General features: G+C 40.6%; 2 protein-coding genes and 1 long non-coding RNA gene across 17 annotated transcripts in view; 2 read left to right on the plus strand and 1 right to left on the minus strand.

Annotated features, from left to right (window-relative positions):
* DIXDC1 (DIX domain containing 1) overlaps positions 1-7,528 on the plus strand; it is a 77,840-nt gene extending 70,312 nt beyond the window's left edge. For 9 of the 15 annotated variants that reach the window (XM_040482968.1, XM_040482973.1, XM_040482977.1 and 6 more), the window contains 3 exons: positions 1,920-2,025; positions 2,971-3,079; positions 4,179-7,528. In XM_040482968.1, the coding sequence (XP_040338902.1) occupies positions 1,920-2,025; positions 2,971-3,079; positions 4,179-4,259 (296 nt within the window). In that variant the 3' untranslated portion in view covers positions 4,260-7,528. Of the gene's footprint in view, positions 1-1,919; positions 2,026-2,970; positions 3,177-4,178 lie in introns of all 15 variants that reach the window. The other 6 variants (XR_005792855.1, XR_005792856.1, XM_040482975.1 and 3 more) reach the window with 4 other exon arrangements.
* LOC121035391 (uncharacterized) lies at positions 589-9,668 on the minus strand. Its single transcript, XR_005792857.1, has 5 exons — positions 9,626-9,668; positions 9,079-9,199; positions 4,098-4,228; positions 1,419-1,679; positions 589-947 (listed from the first exon to the last, which is right to left on the minus strand). It is a non-coding gene; the product is annotated as an uncharacterized LOC121035391 (long non-coding RNA).
* Positions 9,669-9,714: 46 nt separating this feature from the next.
* Positions 9,715-23,038, plus strand: part of DLAT (dihydrolipoamide S-acetyltransferase) — a 28,657-nt gene continuing 15,333 nt past the window's right edge. The window contains exons 1-7 of the mRNA XM_040482981.1: positions 9,715-10,083; positions 10,570-10,671; positions 11,006-11,130; positions 11,289-11,442; positions 14,254-14,380; positions 16,142-16,329; positions 18,060-18,213. Coding sequence (XP_040338915.1) covers positions 9,805-10,083; positions 10,570-10,671; positions 11,006-11,130; positions 11,289-11,442; positions 14,254-14,380; positions 16,142-16,329; positions 18,060-18,213 — 1,129 coding nt within the window. The 5' untranslated portion in view covers positions 9,715-9,804. The remainder of the gene's footprint in view (positions 10,084-10,569; positions 10,672-11,005; positions 11,131-11,288; positions 11,443-14,253; positions 14,381-16,141; positions 16,330-18,059; positions 18,214-23,038) is intronic.

Here is a 23,038-nt window from a genome sequence, read left to right on the forward strand (position 1 = left end):
GCTGGCGGGTGCGCTCTCTTGCTCTCTCTCCCTCTCTCTCTCAAAATAAATAAATAAAAACTGAAAGAAAAACAAAACAAAACCAAAAACCATTAGTCATTAGGGAATGCACATCAAAACTACAGTGAGATACCACTTCACGCTCACTAGGTGGTTCTAAAGAAATGGAAAATAAGTATTGAGGATGTTGAGAAATTGGAATGCTCATGCATTGCTGGTGGGGATATAAAATGATACAGCTGCTGTGGAAAAGTTTGGTGGTTCCTCAAAAACCTAAATATAGAGTTACTGTATGAGCCAGCAATTCCATTCCTAGGTGTCAATACTCAAAAGAATTAAAGGCAAGAATTCAAAAAAAAAAAAAAAACAAACAAACACAAAAACTTGTACATAGCATTATTCACAATAGCTAAAAGGTAGAAACAACCCAAATGTTCATTACTCAAAGAATGGATCATCAAAGTCTGGCACATGCAGACAATGGAATATTATCCGTCCACAGAAAGGAATGAAGCACTGATAACATGTTGTAACATGGATAAACCTTGAAAACGTTCTGTTAAGTGAATGATGTCAGACACAAAAGGATAGAAGTTGGGTGAATCCTTTTATTTTTATTTATTTTTTAAATCTGTTTTTAAATAAACATAACTCTAGAGGAATTTAAAGATGGTGGTACACCAAAAGTAACCTTAACAAAAATCCCAATCCCAGCTCAATTCCTGTCTAGATTAACAATCCCTACTAATGGCTGGGGAACAAGCAGTGTGTGCATTTCTAAACATAAACATTTTGTAAGTCACTCTCTACTGTCTTACATATGATGTCTGACATTCAGTAGTAAATTAGGAGACATCCACAAAAGCAAGAAAGATGCAAGCCACTGTTAAGAGTCCATCAGTGTCTACGTGAGAGTAGACTCAGATATGACAAGGATGTTGAAATGCCTAGAATAGGTTAAGAAAATATGTGTAAGAGGAATTGCAGGAGAGATTTTAGTATTATAACAATTACATTAAGTAGATTATAAGATACAACAATAATTGTTGTTTGTTCTTATGATAAAAGTTTCTAATTAGTCTTTTCTCCTATTAAAGTCATAATCATAGGTACTTATTAATTAAAAATTTTCCTTAAGTACCTATACAAAGGGTAGAGATAAGATGTGGACCAAGGAATTTGAGTTAAAAACCATGGGACCCACACATATAGATCCTGTGTAGCCAAGAGATAAGGTAGGTCTTGTACCTTTATTTTTATTTTTTTAAGTTTATTTATTTAGTTTGAGAGAGAGAGAGCATGCTAGCAGGGGAAGGACAGAGAAAGAGAGGGAGAGAGAGACTCCCACGCAGGCTCTGTGCTGTCAGCACAGGTGGTCACTTAACCAGCTGAGCCACCCAGGCACCCTGGTCTCGTACCTTTGGTACAGGAAGCATAAGGCCCCCTTGGAATCTCAGTTTCTAACGTTACTGTGCTCCTGTGATTCTCGTCCCTGCTCATTTCTCTGTCCGTGGATTGCATGAGCATTTTCTCCCACTGTCTGAATGTTGGCTGTGTCTGTAGCTCCTGCTATTGCGTCCATTCTTCCTTTGCTGAAATCTTGCCTGGCTTCTTTGACCTCTTTTGACTCTGAGCAACAATGCCTGTCAGGAAAGTTCCTGTTCCCTGTTAGAAATAACCTGGAACGGGTGAGAAATGGCTTCATGATAGTGTCCATGTCCGAAGCACCTCCTGGCTTTGTGGCCTCAGTGGTGACTTCCTGTGGCTCACGCCCTATGGACGTGGTGTTTTGCAAGGGTGTGAAAGCTGTGCTGTGACCTCAGGCAGCTTCCTTCTCCTGGGACACTCTGAATAACTGGAAATGTGGGATGGTTGGGAGCACATTCGGTTCTGACCATAGAGTCTTTCTCTGATTGCAGAGTTGCCTCACTCACAGAGCTCTCCGGCTGTCAGCAGCACCTGCACTAAAGTGCTCTATTTCACTGACCGGTCACTTACACCCTTCATGGTCAATATACCAAAGAGGTGAGATTCTGGGATCGTTATTCCTCTTTTAAAAAGGACAGGAGGCAGAATCAGTAGTTACTGCCCATGCAACCATCTGAGCAGTGTTTGAGAATCGGTAGAGTGCAGTAAGAATACAGGATCAGGATTCTAGTCTCATTGTTACCACTAACCAGTGGCACTACAAGGGACATGTCTTGATCTGCTTCTGGGTACAGACACCGTAATAACGCTTCCAGTCCTGATACACAGATATGTTCCAAGTTAGGAAAAATAATTTTTTTAAGGGCTCATAAAATAGCTCCGCTGATAGCCATAGATCACACACTAGCCCTCCAGGCTGTTCCTCACTGATCTTGGTACTGTCTGATGACTGCATCTGAGCAGTTGAGAATTCACGTTAACAGCCTTCAAACATTCATTTATGCTCCCTTGTAAGGCAAATGGCTTTGAAAGAAAGATTTTTTTTTTTTTTAACTCTGGAAACAACTACTGAGAGAAGGAGTAGGCTGCCCCTTTCCTAGAGAGTTTGCTTACTTGTTGTGGGCTAGAGGGGAGCTTTCTGAAGCTGGAAGGATGAAGATGGTGAAATGGAACATTGTTGCAGAGAAGGAAATCAGGAGAACTTAGACATATTGATGGCTCAGCAAATTAGATCTCCGATACCGTATGTCTTATTTCCAGAGTAAAACAGGGAAAAGTGATTTGGCTGCTGCTGAAACAATACATCTCTTTTAAATTCCCAGATCACCCCAGATGGAATGCCATTCTCATTCCCTCATGGTGACTGGCTCCCTCAGCTCTGCTCTTGTAGAATTGTCTGGGTTATCAGGGGCAGGGACCTAACAAGGCCATGCTGTTTTTTCCTGGAGAGTCTTTGGCAGGGGCCTGGGTTTAAAGCTAACGTCTCATCTTTCCAGCCTATTGATGAACAGTCTGTTTTAGCGCTCTTGCCTTTTGTTGCAGGTTGGGGGAGGTGACACTAAAGGATTTTAAAGCAGCCATTGACCGGGAGGGGAATCACCGGTATCATTTTAAAGCGCTGGATCCTGAGTTTGGCACTGTCAAAGAGGAGGTACAGAATCCGAGGGGAGTCTGGGTGGTGTGCTGCTGATTCCCAGAGCCACCTCCTCAGGGACTGATACCCAGCAGTACCCGAGTTCCCTAACCAGGTCAGCAGAATTTCCCAGAGCCTCAGACCACAGTCTGATTACCCTAGACCTAGATGGTCAGGGAATTGCACAAGGAGTTGACAGCTTCTTCGGTTCAAGGACTTAACCACTTTGACCAGACTTGGATACAGTTACTGATTTTAAAAAGGAAAGGACCTAAGCTTGAACAAACGCCTGGTTCAGGGGTCCCTTTTCTATGTGCAGTCAAATCTGAGAAACCTTTCTGCTTCCTACATAGAGTAAAATAGGTATGAATATATGGAACTGTACATTGTGATGGTAGTTTCTCAGATAATGAAAATGAGGAACTTCTAGAAAATCACCTATGCTTATTCTCAACTCCTTGGCTATATTCTTAGCCTACGCCTCTCTTTATAATCCATCTGCCATATACAGGGAAGAGAATTCTGGGTTCTGACATATTACAAGTGGTTGCATTGTGATTAAAGCTGATGTTTTATTTCATAAATATTTCCTCATCATGCTTTAATAGCCCTGTTGTATTGGTGGCTTACGAAATGAAGTGAATGAATGAATAAAAAGAACTGCATGTTCTTTTGGTCTTCTTTCTAACCCTTTCTTTATAATACTTGGGACCGAAATGTTCCCCTTTCTCACTTGTGTAATGCTTATGCTACTGCTTTCTCCCAAGGAGCCCAAAGTGCTTCATGGTTAGTAATATATTAAATCTTCTTGATCTCCATGAGCAAAGCAGAGTTAGGGATGCTTTTACCATTTCATAGATGTAGAACTAAGAATATATAGTACATAATAACATATAATAATGTATTGCATGCATTAAAAATATTAAATACATAAATATGTAGTTACAACTTTAGGGACAGAACCAAAGGGGCATACATAGCCTCTAGCTTCAAGCTTTTCTCTATATTTTCTTATCCTTTATGTTTGAGATCTTACTTTTAGCAGCAGCAGTTGTCTAGTGAGGGTCACTGTCTTATCCTGTTATTTTTTCACTGTGGCTTCTTTTTCTTCCTCTAGGTTTTCCACGATGACGATGCCATCCCTGGTTGGGAAGGGAAAATTGTAGCCTGGGTGGAAGAAGACCATGGAGAGAATTAATGCTGAGTATTAGACTGGGGGCTTGTGGAACTTGGCGCCCCCTGGCTGTTTCACTCAGGAAAGAGGACTAAAATACACTAAGAAGTTTCTAGTTCGTGCTACCAAAACAGAAGCTTCTCCAAGTGTAACAGCCCCAGGCCAGTGCTGTTTCTGTGCCTGGTATATGTAGTACATTTTTTAAAACCCCTGTCAACTGTAGACCATGGGTCCATCTGGAGTTCCTTGTCCGTGGGAACACAGTGTTTTATTCTACTCTGAGGACAACAAACCAAAGGCCTTAACCAATGGGAATGGATGATCCCGCTCCTGTAGGGGCATGGCTGCTATTATCTGGAACCTGGGAATTGGATGCATCACTCCTGTGTGTTACAGTTTTATTTTAATTGGCCTCAATGGTTGCAGCAATCAGAGTCCCAGCATTTGTACTCACAGACAAGGCAAAGGTACCAGCTTTTTTGCTTCTTTGCAGCTATTGCAAACCAAGAATAACTCATGAGGCGGTACCAAAGATGAAAACCCACTCTTCAGGAATTTTTTGGACCGGACATGGATGGTGCTGAACTGTTGACTGGATGGAAAAAGCCCATATCGTGCTATACTTGCTAAAACCACGATTGAGGAAGACCTTTGGCTGCCTCTTGTGTCTTAACTGGTTCTGCAACTTGTCCTTTAGCCCATGGAGGGCATGTTTCATGTACTGCCAGTTTTCTCTAGGGACTCTGTCACTGTAGAGCCATGTTTTCCCCTTCCAACTGATGAACTTTGTGTTTGAAAGAAAAAGGAGTTTAAAGTCTCCTTAAAAATCCAGGCGGGTATGGAAAGGTGCTGCTACCCATATTTTCTTGACTTTCTTTCTCTCATGACTTCCTGTAGCTCGTGGCATCTCCTCTTCAGTCAAAAGGAGACAGACCATTACTTTTGGTATTTGTGATTTATGAGTACTGAGCATGAGTCACTGGTCTGCCCCTCCTCATTTCAAGGCCAGAGTTATTTTCTATTATATATTTAGTCTAGGTTGATCCTTTAGGGCACAATAGGAACCATGGGGCATGGAGCATGAGTTGTGAATGGCAGGGTTGATTCTGGGTAAAAAACCTAGAATCCTTTCTCATGTGCAACACTGTCCAGTGTAGAAGCTAAAAGAAGAGTTAAACTTTCAGAGATTACTGAATAACTAGGGTTTTCTCCGTCACTTACCAAACACCATCAACTAATCAGCCATATGTATATATATGTATGTACACACACACACACACACACACACACACACACACACACACACACACACACATTCATTCATTCCCCGAAGCAGTCAGCCTGTGACCACTGCCAACCAGAAGAGTCAGACATGTCAGTTCTGGGTTCTTGATGTGTCTGTCTCTATTTCATCTCCCTTTTCCAACTGTTTTAACAAACTACTCACTGGAGCTCTGAAATGACATTTTGTTGTTTTATATAGATGTGTCTTTTAAAAATAGTTCATGTTTGGAGAATTCTTTTGTACTCATTTGCCTTTTGTCTGAGAACCATGTCTATTTTTGTAACTTGAGTGTGAGTTCTGTATCTTCTCACATTCTGATACTGTATCCATTTTCTAGAGAACCCAGTAGCTTTTATACAGGCTCTTCTCTTAGCCCTTGTGGTTTCAGAACAAGCTTTATTTTGTTACAAGTATGCTGATGACAACTAACTCCTGGTTCTAATTCTACCTGCCATTTTCCTTGTGGAGGTAGTTTTATCTTGTGGAGATAGTTTTACATAATCTATTTGATTGCTCCTCTAGCAGATGAAGGAGCTCATAAGATACCTGATATCTTTCAGTAAGTTCACTTGATCTTCTCCTTTTGAAGAATTTCTCATCAAAAATGACTGGGAAAGTTTGGGACAGTCAGTCAAAAGCAAGAATAATACATTATGAAGCAAACAGAAGAAAACAGTATATTCTGAGTGTTTTTTTCCCCCAGGAAGTCTGGAGTAAAAGTCCTCATGTCACCAATTTCTCTGTTGCATGAATTTTAGTGTTTTACTATAAGACAGCATGAGAGTTGTCAGGCCAAAATCCATTACTGTATTTCCAGTACAATTGATCTTGAATGTCTGTTTCTTTAGTTTTTGCTTGTCAGTTTTCTTTGAGCAAACGTCCTTACCGTTATGGAGAATTTAACTTTTCAGAGAAAATTGAGTGGAAGAAAAATGCCAAAGTCCTTCACCTTATTTGGCTTTTATAGCTCTGTCCTTTGGAAGAGGAGATGCATGGCCTTAGAGCCTCTATAGAAATCTGAAGTTGAAGTCAGGGGAGAAAATGAGATCATTTTTCCCCCTTTAGCTCATGAATCTCCTATGCCACAGGTAATAACGAAACACCCGGATGACAGGATGTCACTCCAGTAATTCCTGTGTACAGTGTATTGGCAATCCTCATTCCAGTTTCTGAAGACCAGAACCTTGTGAGGAAGTGTTGTGCTTTGGTTCCTTCTGGTTTGAATTGATTGCTGTTTGTTACTCTGGCTGCACTAGGAGCCTCTTGATTTATTTAGAGAACTGTCCCCTAGTGACATTTTTGAGGGGTAGTCCATCCTGACACTGCTGAAATTCTCTTTGAAAAAACCAAGGGACTAGAATGTCTTGAGCTCACATAACCTCTAAATCCTGTTAGATTAAAAAAAAAAAACGATCCTCTCACAAAAACTAGTTTAGAAGAAAGCTCAGTTCCTCAAAAGTCATCATTTAAAAATTGACACCTATTCTCAGTTCCCTAAATTAGCTGGAATTGGAACATTATATAATTTGTACCTAAAGAATTTGAGTTAAACTCTCCTTATTGGCATTCCTACTTACTACCATTTCAGCTCCTTTTGACCAGGATAGTTGAAAATTAGGGAAAACATATCAAATCCAAGAGGACTCTAATAATTACTGAAAAGCATTCATGGCATAGTTATAAATTTCATTTTTTCCATAAAATAAGCATTATGATTGCACACTCCTATTGTCTGAATTTATGTAAGAGGTATAGCTTGCTCAAAATATATATGTAAAATTATATTTTTCTTAGAAACATGGATGTTTGCAAGCATTGCTTTCAAAGAGATTACCACCATGCATTCTCCCTGTTTTATGTTTTCATGAAGACTGTGTTATACCAGAGGCTTCTGATTATCAAAGCGATAACCAGTTTTTTAACTGCCTGTATGTACCAGATTTGTGAACTAATTTTTAAAAAAGCAGAAAAAAACATGAATAAAATGGAGTTTGCAAACTAAATACCATTCATCATTTTCACTTGTGTTTATTGACCGAAATTAATCAGTAAAGCCATTTACATTTAGTGAAAGTCCATTCCCTCAAGTGATCTCCCTGGTAGCATGTTTACTCATTACTTGGGGAGTGGAGATAAGGATTACTTCATTGCTATAGATATTTTACCGTTGTTATTTCAAATGTAAGCACGAAACATTATTATTGTCAAAGAAAATTCATTGACTTAGCACTTCTTTTGAAATTATATGTAAATGTGCAAACAAATAAGAACCTGAGCATTAACTATATAACAAAAGTCTTTTTTTTTTTTAATGTTTATTTTTGAAGGAGAGACAGGGTGTGAGCAGGAAAGGGGCAGAGAGAGAGGGAGACACAGAATCTGAAGCAGGCTCCAGGCTCTGAGCTGTCAGCACAGAGCCCGACGCGGGGCTCAAATCCATGAGCCATGAGATTATGACCAGAGCTGAAGTTGGACACCCAACCGACTGACTGAGCCACCCAGGAGCCCCTGTATGACAAAAGTCTTTAATGCAAAAGAGACATTAGAGACTTTCAAAAATGTGTATTTAAAACAACCAGGGGCACCTGGGTGGCTCAGTTGGTTAAGCGTCCAACTTCAGCTCAGGTCTTAATCTTGCAGTTTGGTTCATGGAGTTCAAGCCCGGCGAATGGCTCTGTGCTGACAGCTTAGAGCCTGGAGTCTGCTTCGGATTCTGTGTCTCCCTCTCTCTCTCAAAAATAAATAAACATTAAAAAAATAATAAAATAACAAAAGAAAACCAAACTTCATTAAAAAAAAAAAACTATTCAGTCCACTCAACAACTGCATCTCTTTCTCTGCCATCTCATTTTTTACTTTTTACAGTTTCCTACTTGAGTATGAAATAGTACTGTCTTTAATTTTCCAAATGTTTAATTACTAGCAAAGGTTGACATATTTTCAAATGTTGGTTTTTCCTTTTTTTCTTGTTCTTGGTGTTCTATGACCATCTGTACACTGGGGACTTAGAGATCTAAATACAGCTCAGAAATGAGTTTTTTTTTTTTTTTTTTTAATTACAGGATGATAATCCTACAGAGGCGTACCTAACAAATGTTGTAGGTAACTTCATTTATTAATTCAAACCACACGAACTCAACCTCCACTACTTACCAGATACTATACTAAACTCCGGGGATACATCAAAGAACAATATAGACATGCTCCCCGCTCTCACGGGGTTATAGTTTAGTTTCGGTATGAAATACTTCAAGCATAACAGGGGCACCTGGGGGGCTCAGTCGTAATCTCACAGAGCGCCTGAGCCCTATAGCTCGGAGCCTAGAGCCTGCTTCAGATTGTCTCCGTCTCTCTCTGCCCCTCCCCGTCACGCTCTGGCTCTCAAAATATGAGTGAGCATTGTAAAAATTAAAAAAAAAAAAAAAGAAATATGTCAAGCATAACGAAGTTTTTTGCAATCTAAAGGGATTCTATAGATTAGAAACGCAAATCTGTTTTGTAACCTTGTATCTTCCTACGCTTAGTCCCGTTACAGCACAGCCGAATGGGGAAACTAACGTTCCGTTTGGCTGCCCTTCATTTGGCTGGAAAACCTGTTCACTGGGATTGCCGGTTACGCTACAAACGCGAAACTAAAGCTTTGTAACCTCCCGCAGACTGCACCGAGTGAGGCCCACACCTGAGCACGGAAGGGTCGGGAAGGGCGGGAGCGGGGTGGGGGAGGTTACACCACAGAAACGAGCTGACCCGCTCCGCTCTCCAAACCTTCCTCAGCGCTCCAAGACCGCGCCCTTGGCCTCGGGCTCTCAGCATCAGGCGCGTCCTCCCGCTCACCACTCCGCTTTTCTCAAAACTTGGCCACTCCCCTCAGCCCACCTCTCAGACCATTCTGCCTTTAGTAGCCGGCTCTTGCCGCCTTTTTAGACCCCTCCCTGGCGGCTCCGTCTTACCCTGAGATGCCTTAGGACCCTTCCACCTTCCTACTCCTCCCTGCGTCTCATTTCTCCCAAACTTGCCCCTACGTTGCCTCCGCTGGAACACCCCTGCCCCCGTGGCTCCAAAGTAGTCGCCCCTACCCGCTGTGGGCCACCCGTTACCCCGCTACCGGGAGAACAGCGGACGTTCCACCCATTTCTGGTCTGGGGAGGGGTGCCGCCAACCTTTTGGAGCCCATTTTACGACAATGTGCGGCTGCGCGGTGTGGCTGACGGCAACGCCGCACTGCTCTTGGAGAGGTCACTCCGGAGACGGCTTTGGTTTTGGGTTGTGGGGGTCGCTGGCAGTATGTGGCGAGTCTGTGCTCGACGGGCACGGAATGTGGCCCCAAGGGCAGGATTCGGGGCTCGGTGGACCGCCTTGCGGGAGGACCCGGGAGCTCCGTGCGTGACCCCGCGGGCTGGCGCGGCTCCGGCTCGTTGCAGCAGCGGGACCGCGGGGTATGGCAGGGTCCGCGCCCTCTGCGGGTGGAGCCCCAGCTCGTGGGCCACACCGAGGAATCGCCTCGCGCTGCAGCTTTTGGGATCGCCTAGCCGCCGCTGTTACAGCCTGCCCCCGCATCAGAAGGTGAGCCCCAGACCTGCCCTTCACGGGAGCCAGTTTGTCCTTCAGGGCAGACTTCTTGGCGTTGGAATCTTCTCTCTATGAGTCCTCAGTGATCCTCCACCCCGTTCCTAGTATGTATCATTTGTCCGTTCTCCAATACCCAGCTTTGCTCTGGCTGTTGAGCTTATCTTTCTGATCTGTTTATTCTATTGAAGGGAAAGAATTCCAGGCTTCCCTCTCCTGATCTAGTCCATTGAAAGAAGGGTTCCAAACCTGAATCTATTTGTGCAGTGTCTGCTGAATTAGGTGCTCTGTCAGTCCCACAGGATTGTGGAGCAGGAACCCTGTCACTGGAGAACTGGTGGCAGGAACTCCCTTTCTGTCCCCAGTGCCCGGCATGAGATGAGACTCAGTACACTCTTCGCATTAAGTAAAATTGAATGAAATATTAAACCAGACTGAGAGATAACATTTTTAAAATTTATTGTTTCTCCTTTTTTCCTCCAGGTTCCATTGCCCTCTCTTTCCCCCACAATGCAGGCAGGCACCATAGCCCGTTGGGAAAAAAAGGAAGGGGAAAAAATCAATGAGGGTGAACTAATTGCAGAGGTAAGTTGTTTAAAATATGGAAATGAGTCAGAAGGAACTGGCTTAGCTACGCTGAGTGTTCGCTTTCCGGATAGGTACTTATTCTTTTTGCTTAAGAAACTTAGATGGTTTTTACAACCTGATATTAGAGAAGGTTGATTAGAGATGCTGTCAGCAACTAGCCAGACTGATTTTTAGCTAAGGTGTGTTTTTTTTTTAAATAATTCCTTTCAGATCTATAATAGAGGCTTTATCTTCACATCTTCACCAGACTGTTGAACTGTGTGATTCTAGGCACAATCTAATAAATTTCATACTGGTAGCACGAGCTTAAGCTCCTGCTTTGTGTTAAAAGGTCGAAACTGATAAGGCCACTGTTGGATTTGAGAGCCTGGAGGAGTGTTACATGGCAAAGATACTTGTGGCTGAAGGTACCAGAGATGTTCCAGTTGGAGCAATCATCTGCATCACAGTTGAGAAGTGAGTAGTACTTTGGTAATTTGTGGAACTTATATGCTTGGTGGAGTATTTTAACCCAGAATTGAGAAAATAGGAGTTAAAGGTTCCTAAGTCTACTTTTCTAGGAGCTAAACTTGCCTTACAACTCCCTGTATTTACCCATTCCTTCTCTTCCTTAGGCCTGAGGATATTGAGGCCTTTAAAAATTACACACTGGATTCCGCAGCAGCACCTACCCCGCAAGCAGCCGCAGCACCAACCCCCGCTGCCCCTGCTTCACCACCCACACCTTCTGCTCAGGCTCCTGGTAGCTCCTATCCCACTCACATGCAGGTGAGCCTCAGCCTCTGGGTGTTTGCTCTAGAAAATTTATCGTTCATTATTTTTCATCGATGGCTATCCCATCCTGGACACTGGTGTTAAATATGGTTAGCTCTTGTCATTTGAAAGTAAGTTGAGATTGAAACATGAAAATTGAGTTTTACTCCTAGCTGTTATTTCCAGGTACGTGAACTAGGACAATTCCTTTAACCTTTCCCAACCTCCACGTGGTAGACAAGATAGTTCTTGGCAGTGTTCGTTCAAGAACATTATAGAGTGTTTAGTAGGCCTCACACGTTATCTATTGAGTAAAAGTCATCAGTTGATGTTTTTCTTTGACATATGGTGTTTTTTTCTAAGAGTGGGTGAAGTAGTCCAGTAATATTAATAAATGAGGAAACTGACAATAAAGAGTCAGTGTAAAACAAACATATATAATAGCATTGCAAAAGAGCTGAAGGGAATAAATAGTAATCACTGTTGGTTCTGTTAAATCTGTTTCTAAGAGACTAAAGCAGTTTATTAGATACTAGGGTTATCCCATGTATATTTGTGTTTTGAATATTGGAAATGGGTAAAAAAGCAGCTGGCCTTTTTCTGAAGGTTTAAAACTAAAACTTTTCTTTCACCTAGTGTATTTGTAGAAATTTCTGTATAGGAATCATTTTCTTTTTTGGGCATGATGTTCTTCTCCGTGGTCTGTTGTTAATAGACGTTTTGTGTGGTGACGTTTTGTGCGATGTTCAGTTCACACATTTATTTCATCCTGTTTAGCAAACTGTCTCTCACTACATAAGACTCACTCATTTTTCTCCATTTTCTGTGTGTAGCTTTGTGTGCAAAGTGTTACAGTTGTGTCTTAATTATCCTTTAAGATACTGTGTAGAGATTATTGGCCTCACTAGTTTTTAAGAAGTAGGTGGAGATGACAACTTCTGAACAGAAAAAAACATTTAAAAAAGTTTGTAATTAGCATTCTAAGTTTGTGTTTCTTCTTTTTCGTGCCTCCCTGAGGCTTTATTTGAAACGATTTTTCTCTCAGCATAATCCTGGTGTTGAGAGGAAGCAAACAAAACCCATAATAACGGAGTAAAGCGTCCAAATTCAGTGGACACACAAGCCATACGAATGTCAAAGCACTTTTTCATTTAGGTCAGCCAATCTGATGTTTAGATTTTATTGGGGCGGAAGTCACTGTTGTAAGAACAGTTCTTTTATTTATTTTTCCTGCAAAGAGTGAAAGTTTTACTTCTTCCTTACCAATTTGGATGCCTTTTGTTTCTTTTTCTTGTTTGATTGCTTGTGGCTAGGACTTCCAGTATTATGTTGAATAAAAGTGAGAGTAGACATCCTTGTCTTCTTCTTGATCTTAGAAGGAAAGCTTTCAGTTTTTCACCATTGAAGGTGATATTAGCTGTAGGTTTGTCATATATGGCCTTTACTATGTTGAGGTATGTTCCCTCTAAACCTACTTTGCTGAAGGTTTTTATCATGAATGGGTATTGTACTCTGTCATGTGCTTTTTCTGCATCTGTCAAAATGATCATATGGTTTTTATCCTTTTTGTTATTAATGTGATCTGTCACATTGATTTGTAAATATTGAATCATTCTTGCATCCCTGGAATAAATCTCTTTGATCGTGGTGAATGAATTTTTTTTGAATGTATTGTTGGATTCAGTTTGCTAATATTTTGTTAAGGAGTTTTGCATCTATGTTTATCAGATATTGGCTGTAGTTTTTTTGTTTTGTTTTTTTTTGTTTGTTTGTTTGTTTTGGTGGTTTAGGTGTCAGGGTAGTGCTGGCCTTGTAGAATGAATTTGGAAATTTTTCTTCCTCTTTTATTTTTTGGAATAGTTGAGCAGACTAGGTATTAACTCCTCTTCATTTTTTTCAAGTTTACTAATTTTGAGAATGAGAGCATGTGTGTGCACAAGCAGGCAAGGGGCAAGAGGGAGGGAGGGAGAGACAGAGGGAGAGAGAGAATCCCAAGCAGGGTCCACACTGTCAGTGCAGAGCCCGAAATTGGGCTCAATCCCACGAACTATGAGATCATGACCTGAGCTAAAATCAGGAGTCAGATGCTTAACCAACTAAGCCACCCTGGTGTCCTGGTATTAACTCTTCTTTAAATGTTTGGTAGAATTCATCTGTGAAGCCATCTGTGGACTTTTGTTTGTTGGGAGTTTTGGGTTCAGTTTCAGTGCTAGTGATTGGTCTGTTCAAGTTTTCAGTTTCTTCCCAGTTCAATTTTGGAAAGTTATATGTTTCTAGTAATTTATCCATTTCTTCTCAGTTGTTCAATTTGTTGGTATATAATTTTTCATAATATTCTTTTTTTTATCTTGGTAAGGTATCCGGAAGTTTGAGAGAATGAAGTTTCCTCTGAGTAAAAGGATATATGCTCATACAGAGCACAGCAAAAATTTTGATGAAATACTCTAGACCAAAGTCATTCTGTGGAAATGAAAAATTCTAGCTTAACCTATGTAATAAAAAAGAAGAAAAGATATTCTGTGTTTAGAGATGTAATTGAATTAATTTTGACTATCTAGGAAGAAATCTTTCATGTATACCCATTGCTTTTAACTTTGGAGGGGGAGGAATCAAAGTATGAGTGATAATGTAAAGCTTGAGATTTGAAGGATGATTTAACTGGTGGGACATTGAGGCATTGAACTTTTACTTTAGGAAGGCATTAGACAGATGGGAATTTGGATCATCAGAGTCACTATCATTCCATAAAGCTATTGAAGCTTGTTTGAGTGCCATTGTTTCCAAGTCTTCCTCGTATTAAGCAGTAATGTGTGTTTGTTTCTGCAGGTGGTTCTTCCTGCCCTCTCTCCCACCATGACCATGGGCACAGTTCAGAGATGGGAAAAAAAAGTGGGTGAGAAGCTAAGTGAAGGAGATTTATTGGCAGAGATAGAGACTGACAAGGCCACTATAGGTGAGATTTCTTCAGCTCTTAATGGTTGAGGCACTGAGTTTTCCAATGAGGGAAGAGGATTGCCGTCCTATCCTATAATGAGTGAGTGATAACATGAAAAATTTTAATTTTGGGGATTCATTTCCTGGAACAGAATATGTCATAACAGAAGTGTATGTAGTGGGATTTGTCAGTTCCACACCACACTCTAAATGAATCAAGGATATGTCAACTTAGAGATTATTTTTAGGTTAGAGTTTGCTTCTTAACATTCCTATGTTGCTAAGAAGCTACATCAGAACCGCCATTCTCTAAACTGGGCAAGGGAAAAAAGAAGAAACATGAGAAAAGTACTTCTAAGGCAGGAAAATACCAAAGAATTTAAGATGTCTGTGAGGAAAAACTAAAACCAGGGTTTGGATTGGTTTCATAGTTTGAGAATGACTGATAAGAGTGTTTATATACCTGTTCGGGTATCATGTCACATTTCCATGTATTCCCTTTCTGATTCATTGTTATGCTCAGAACAAAACCCACCTAGACAATTGCATATTTGTGATGATATTTACAGATAATTAGTAGATGAATCTATTTCCTGTCCAGTCCTCAAGGATGCAGTGGGAGATTCTGGGCATCCTCTGCAATGGTGGTTTTTAGATTGTGTTCTTCCAACCCCCTGAGTCCTTGATGGTACCTTGGGGCAAGGAGACTTCATGACAGGACTTTGTTGCGCCCTGCCCCTTTTCCCAACTTCCACCAGGGCAACCACTTTTTTATCCTTTTGTATATTGTATTCCTCCCAGAAGATTTTGTTAGAAGAAAGGATTCTGTTTGTGAAAAAGAAATAAACAAACATCTTGGTAACAATAGATGAGCTTTGCATTTTAACTTGAATACCAGTATAGCTATGGAGATAGTATTCTAGAGACTCTAGGCACTGGAGAAGTATTACCTTGGTCCAACTCCATTGTGGCCCTGAAGTCTTTTTTTCTTTTTTTTTTTAATCTCTTATTGGATATTAATGCTTAACTGGAGAAGGGAAAGATTCGTCAAAGATGTGTTCATCAGGGAGAGGCACAACACAACAGAAAGCCCAGATCTGCAAGGCAAAAATTGTTCTCTGCGATGGCTTCTTTTAGTTTTACTTTTGAAACACTTCACATTGGAGTTCTTTCCAAGAGCAGTAGCTGAATAAAATGTTAAGTTGTAAATTCCTTAGAAACCCTAGTAGTACCATATTCTTTACATTGGAATAGTTGAATACCCAATATAATCTCTTTGAAAAACTCCAAAGTTGCTTTTAGGGGCATAATTTATCCCACATTACTGTCAAACCTAGTAGTTTCCTTAATTTAACATCCATGTGGTTCTTATTTTTAGCAGTACAGCTGATGTCATACTGGTACAGTTGATGCCAGCTTGGGGTCTTATGGGTCTGTGTAGGGGCTTCTCTTAGAGATGTTTTAGAAAAATATTCAGAATTAACTACTGTCTGTAATCTCTCATAGTGTTATTTAACAGCTATTTATTTAGTATTTACTTTGTACCAGGTACTGTTTCTAGGTTCTTAGAAAATATTAATTCTTATAACGTCCCTGTGAGGTAGGTATTATTGTTACCCCATTTTGTAGTTGAAGGAGCTGTGACATAGAGAGGTAGAGTAGCTCACCAAAGGTTGGGTAGCTTGCTTGAAGGAGAAGAGCTTTTTACTTAAAACTGCTTTGAGTTTGGTGAGATAGTGGAGTCCCTTAAGTTCCATAATGGTTTTTCTTTCTATTCAAGGTTTTGAAGTACAGGAAGAGGGTTACCTGGCAAAAATCCTGATCCCTGAAGGCACAAGAGATGTCCCTCTAGGAACCCCACTCTGTATCATTGTAGAAAAAGAGGAAGATATACCAGCATTTGCTGACTATAGGCCAACTGAAGTAACTGATTTAAAACCACAAGCACCACCATCTCCTCCACCCCCGGTATGTATGCTTCTAGAATTGAGGGAACATTACCTTGTTCATCTTTAAATTAAGGGATTAGACTGGATAATATCCTAGGTTCCTTCCCGCCCTAAGACTCTACGAATAAAGAAGGAGATAGTTAGGGGCACCTGGCTGGCTCAGTTGGAGAAGCGCGTGACTTGATCTTGGGGTTGTGAATCCAAGCCCCATGTTGGGTGTAGAGATTACTTAAAAAAAAAAAAAAAGGGGCGCCTGGGTGGCGCAGTCGGTTAAGCGTCCGACTTCAGCCAGGTCACGATCTCACGGTCCGTGAGTTCGAGCCCCGCGTCAGGCTCTGGGCTGATGGCTCAGAGCCTGCAGCCTGTTTCCGATTCTGTGTCTCCCTCTCTCTCTGCCCCTCCCCCATTCATGCTCTGCCTCTCTCTGTCCCAAAAATAAATAAATGTTGAAAAAAAAATTAAAAAAAAAAAAATCTGAAAAAGAAAAACAAAAAAAGATGGACATAGTGAGCATTTGTGGAGATCTACAGGTATGTGGCACTGCCCTGCCCACCTAATAGTTGTTTGATCTGTGTCTGTTTCTTTTTTCCTACTGTCATGAGGTCTGCTGAGAATAAAGCTGAGATGATATGTTCTTTTTATGCTTTAGGTGTAGATATGTATATGGAAGTTAATACTTCATTCCCCAGTTTCTGTAGAATTTATTATATATTGTTGACTCACGAACAACACAGGGACTGGGGCACTAACTGCGCCCTTGCAAATCCGTGTATAACTTTGGATTCCCCCCAAATTTAACTGCTAAGCCTGCTATTGACCAGAAGCCTTAACCAACAACGTAGACAGTCCATTAACATATATTTAGTATATTATATAGATTGTATGCTGTATTCTTAAAGCACACTAGAGAAAGAAGATGTTATTAAAATCATAAAGGAGAGAAAACACATTTACAGTCCCATACCATAAAAATCCGTGTGTAAATGCGCCTGTGTAGTTCAGACTCATGTCGTTGGAGGGTCAACTAATCTTTGTTACTGTCAGTACTCTTGTATTTGCTTATGATAGTGGGTCAGGTTTCTGTTTATAATACATTAGAACCTTGATGTAACATGGCTTGTTTTGCTTAGAATTTAGTCTTGTTGCTATATGCTCTACATTATATACTATATATCTATTATGTACTTGTGTGAAGTCCAGGCATAGATAACATTATCACCAGCCTTCTGTAGATGTTAGAATCATGTGAGTTTAGATTACGTACAATATTTTTGTCAAAGGAAACTTGATTTCTTACTGCCCTACGTTTGTGGGGAGCTGGCAAGTAGTAGTGCTGGTTTATTAAGATATTTTCAACATGGAACCTTCCAGCATAATTTATTAGTTTGACACGATGTTAACTGAAAACAAAAACCATGTTGGTCATGTAAGAAAATGAGAATAAGAAGCAGCAAGAGAGTAAAGTGAAGAAAGCCTATGAAGATATTATATACTGGATAACAGTATTAAATTTCCTGCCTCTCCATGTTATCACAAAGATAACTTGGTACTGTCTTTGACCTAAAGTATTGTTGTTCCTCTTCATATTGTTATATTAAGTTGGTTAAGCAGGGGAAATGTGCATTATGATCTTTGAGAGAAAGATAAAAGTTACTTAATATATCTTGTCTTCTTAATAAAATGTAAAACTCCTTATCTTTCAGACCAGCCTTTGCAGTGGTGAATTAACAATCTAACTTTTTTCAAAAGGTGGCCCCTGTTCCTCCAACTCCCCAACCTGTAGCCCCTACACCTTCAGCCACCCGCCCTACTACTCCTGCTGGACCAAAGGGAAAGTTGTTCGTTAGTCCTCTTGCAAAGAAATTGGCAGCAGAGAAAGGGATTGACCTTACACAGGTAAAAGGTAAGTCTGTCTCTGTGGAATGGGGTTGTAAAGATAAAACTCACTTGAGTTTCCTTCTTAAGACTAGTGAGTACAACTATACAGTCATCTTACATGGAACAGTGGGGAGAAGGATGAGAGAGTGAAGTAATCTCCTTTGTTGCCACCACAGATAGGGAAACTTGTGCTGTATTCAGTCCATTTAGGATCTACCTATATAGTATAGATAGCCTTTTTCTTTCTAGGTTCTTGGGAACTACTTAATTGTTGGTGAAAGTATAATGTGCTTGTGCAGCAAAGTTGAATTTTATGACTTGACCTTGTATTAAGAAGTCTCTGTTAGTGAACAAAACCTAAACCTGGGGTGATTTGAAATGACTTTGAATAATAGAATTCATATAAAACTGAACTAAAGCTCCTTGAGGGCAAAGGGAAATGTCTTACTCCTATCTTTCTCTCCCCAAAGAGAAAGTATAGCTTCGTGGTAAGAGTATGGGGTCTTGAATCAGACCATCTGGGGTTTACTCCTGGCTCTATCATCTTCTGTGTAATATGGCTTTAGATGAATTACTTGTGTATGTCTATAGATGAATTACTTAAACCATCTGCTCTTCCATCTGTAAAACTGAAATAATGTGTACGTTAAAACAGGCAAAGGGCTTAAGACAATATCTAGAGTATAATAGGTACTCAACAAATGTTAGTTCTGTTCATATTAATATTATTGCCTGGCATTTAAATAAATGTCTTTGAGCTAAAATTAAATGTAAGGTAATTAGTGTACTTACTTGAACAAAGTGGAAATTACTAATCCTGAAGCCTGGTTTGATGGCTTCTGCTATGAGCTAGTCACTGAATTACCACATTTAGCACTTCTTTTCTTGAAATAAGAATTCTCATTCACCATTTTTTGGATAAGAAGATACTCTTTTTTTTTTTTTTTAATTTTTATTTATTTTTGAAGGAGAGAGAGCATGAGCAGGGGACGGACAGAGAGAGAGGGAGACACAGAATTCAAGGCAGGCTCCAGGATCTGAGCTGTCAGCACTCAGCCTGACGCAGGGCTCGAACTCACGGACTGTGAGATCGTGACCTGAGCTGAAGTCAGACGCTTAACTGACTGAGCCACCCAGGTGCCCCAGGAAGATACTCTTAAGGAATCTCCCTTTATGTTATGTTAAGTAGTAAAGTTGCAATTTGAGTCTAGATACTGGTTATTTCCCCAGTTGTCTGGCTGTGGGCATTCAGTGCTGGTTATCATCTGTCTGCTGGCTTTTGTTCATGCTTGGAAGGCAAGCCAGTCCCCAAAGAATAAGAATAGAATGTTGTAACTTTTTGAACCTCAGAGGATTTTTATAATATTTTACGATGCTTTTTTCCGTCTTCATGTTGTTTCAATGGCATATGGCCACTTTTTTATGTTATTTGGGACTAGAATTAGCAAAGTAAGTTGGAATAGATTTTAAGGGGAAGAGGGGCTGGATTAATAATTATATCTGAAGAATTTAGACAAGTGAAGAAGGACCGTTTATGAGATACTTAGCAACATTGGCTGCCATACACAAGATGTGAGTGGGGAAATCCCCATGTTCTTAATCAGGCAATTAGAGTTAGGTGATTCATTTACCAGTATTTAAAATTCATCGAGTGTTGTCTGTGCATCTAACACTTGTTCATAAGATAGACAAGATTTCAGTTTCAGATGCCTGTATTACCAACAATAAAGAGTTAAATGAACAGAAAGGGAATGCAGCTTAGTAGTTAGGAGTATGGGCTCCAGAGCTGGAATGCTCAGGTTCGAATCCTGGCTCTCCTGTACTCTAGCTTTATGACCTTTTATGTTTTGGTTTCTTCATTTCTGTATAAAAATAATGGCTTACAGGTTTTGAGGATTAACTAAGTTAACAAAGAGTGCCTGCACATAGACAGCATATAGAGATATTAGCTGTAAAAATGAAAATAACCTGTTATTATTACATAAGATGAATGCCAAGAAAGAAACCAAGTGATACACTATTGAGTGACAAGGTGAATATATGTGCAGTCATGACTGCTTTTAGACATGGTGGTTGGGAAAGATCTTTCTGATGAGGTAAAATTTGATATGACCTGAAAGATGAGGAGTCAGCTGTGAGCCAACCATGTGAAGAACTGGGCACAGAGAGACCAGTAGTACACATCTGAAGTGGGAGAGAGCTTGGCACGTCTGAGGAACATAGAGGAGGCCAGTGTTCATGGAGCATAGTGAGCAGAGGGTTTAGTGGAAGGAGGTGAGGTTGGAAAGAAGTACAGGGGCGAGAAGCAGGAGCACTTTATGGGTCATTGTATAATTGGAATTTTATTAAAGCATAGTAGGAAGCCACTAAAAGATTAAAATAAGGACAGGTTTTTTGGTTTCTGTGTGTGTGTGTGTGTGTGTGTGTGTGTGTGTGTGTGTGTGTTTTAATTTTAGAGAGAGTGGAGCAGGACAGAGGGGCAGAGGGAGAAACAGAAAGAATCCTAAGCAGGCTCCATGCTCAGCACAGAGCCTGACATGGGGCTCGATCCCACAACCTCAGAATCAAGTCCTGAGCTGAAATCAAGAATTGGGCACTCAACCAACTGAGCCACCCAGGCGCTCCAATAGGGAAGTATTTTTAAAAGATCATTTTAGCTGCTTTATGCAGATGGGTCAAGTGAAAGCCAAGGTCCCTGTTAAGAGGCTTTTGCTGGAGCTGACAGTGGTGACTTTTCCAGCATGGTGACAGTGAAAATGGAAAGAAATGGACAGCTTCAAGATACATTTTTGACAGAATCAACAGAACTTAGTCAAGGATGGTACATGGGGACTTGACAACAGTTACTTCAAAAGAAAGGTGTGGTGGAAGTCTGAGTGAGCCGAAAAGTAGAATATGGATGGAGAAGTGGAGATAGCTTTGTGGACAAGTCATTTAAGAAGCTTCACTATGAAGGAAGGCATAGAAATAGGACGTAGCTTAGGAGAATATGGGCTCAAGAGAGGGCTTTTGAGAGTGAGTGATAGTAGAAGAGGTCTAGTATGGAGTTTCTCAACTGTGGCAGAGTTGATATTTTTGACCAGATAATTTTTGTTTGGGGGAGGGAGGTGTCTTGTGTTTTGTAGGATGCTCAGTAACATCCTAGGCTTCTACCCACTATTCATAGTAGCATCGCCCACTTGTAACAACGGAAAACAACTTCAGACATTGCCACATGTCCCCCGGGGGGGCAAAATTGTGTTGGTGAGAACTAGTGGTCTAATAGAAAGGGATAAATAGATGGTAAGGAAAGGGCAGAATAATTTGGTAAGAAACAGTTTTTGAAAATGTAGGAAGGAAAGGATTGGCTTTTGATAGGAATTAAGGACATTTTGTGTTATTTTTATAGGAGAGAGGAGAATATGGGGTGGATTTATAGGCTTGGTGGTGGAGGACGAGGAGAATAACTCTGCTGCAGTTTGATCAAGAAAGTCTGAAGTGAAGGTATCGGCTGGAGACTGAGTATGGGGAGGTTTGCAGTTAGAGAATTTGTTAGGTAGTATTCTCAGGGAAAGTGAATTCGAAGGAAATATAACTTAGTTTCTGGGCAGTTTATGTGTCTATTTCAGGTTTGTGGCTCTGAATTTAGAGTATAATCAGTCACCTAAGTGTGTACTTTTTTTGTCCCCAACAGCATTAAGCTACTCTGATGCTGGCACTGAGAAGGCAGACCTTTTTTTTCAAGTTTTTATTTAAATTCTAGTTAGTTAACATACACGGTAAAGTTGGTTTCAGGTGTAAAATTTAATGATTATATCACTTACGTATAATACCCGTGCTCATCCCAACAAGTGCTCTCCTTAATACTCATCTTGCATTTAGCCTATCCCATGGCCACCTCTCTCCATCAACCCACAGTTTGTTCTCTATAGTTAAGAGTCTCTTATGGTTTGCTTTCCTCTTTTTTTTCCCCTTCCTCTGTGTTCATCTGTTTTGTTTCTTAAATTCCACATATGAGTGAAATCATATGGTATTCGTTTTTCTCTGTCTGACTTGTTCTGCTTATCAAAATGTACTGTAGCTCCATCCACGTTGTTGCAAATGGCAAGAGTTCATTCTTTTTGATTGCTGAGTGATACGCCATTTATGTATATACTATATCTTCATCAGTCGATGGACATTTGGACTCTTTCCATAGTTTGGCTGTTGTCGGTAGCGCTGCTATAAACATCAGAGGGCATGTGCCCCTTCGAATCAGTATTTTTGTATCCTTTGGGTAAATACCTAGTAGTACAATTGCTGGGTTATAGGGTAGTTCTATTTAACTTTTTCAGGAACCTCCATGTTCCTCCAGAGTGGCTACACCAGTTTGCATTCCCACCAACAGTGTAAGAGGGTTCCCCTTTCTCCACATCCTTGCCAACACCTGTTGTTTCTTTTGTTGTTAATTTCAGCTATTCTGACAGGTGTGAGGTGGTATCTCATTGTGGTTTTGATTTGTATTTTCTTAATGATGAGTGATGTTGAGCATCGTCTCTGTTGGCCATCTGGATATCTTCTTTGGACAAATGTCGGTTCATGTCTTCTGCCCTTTTCTTTTTTCTTTTTTTATTTTGAAAGAGAGAGAGCATGAGCTGGGGAAGGTCAGAGAGAGAAAGAGAGAGAGAGCACATCCCAAGTAGGCTCCACACTGCCAGCGCAGAGCCCGATGTGGGGCTTAAATCCACGAGCTGTGACATCGTGACTGGATCCGAAACCAAGAGTTGGACACTTAACTGACTGCGCCACCCACGCTCCTCTCTTCTGCCCATTTCTTAACTGGATTATTTATTTTTTTGAGTGTTCAGTTTGATAACCTCTTTATAGATTTT

The sequence above is a fragment of the Herpailurus yagouaroundi genome, unplaced genomic scaffold, assembly GCF_014898765.1.
Source record: "Herpailurus yagouaroundi ecotype Mexico unplaced genomic scaffold, PumYag 161, whole genome shotgun sequence".
Lineage (NCBI taxonomy): Eukaryota > Metazoa > Chordata > Mammalia > Carnivora > Felidae > Herpailurus > Herpailurus yagouaroundi.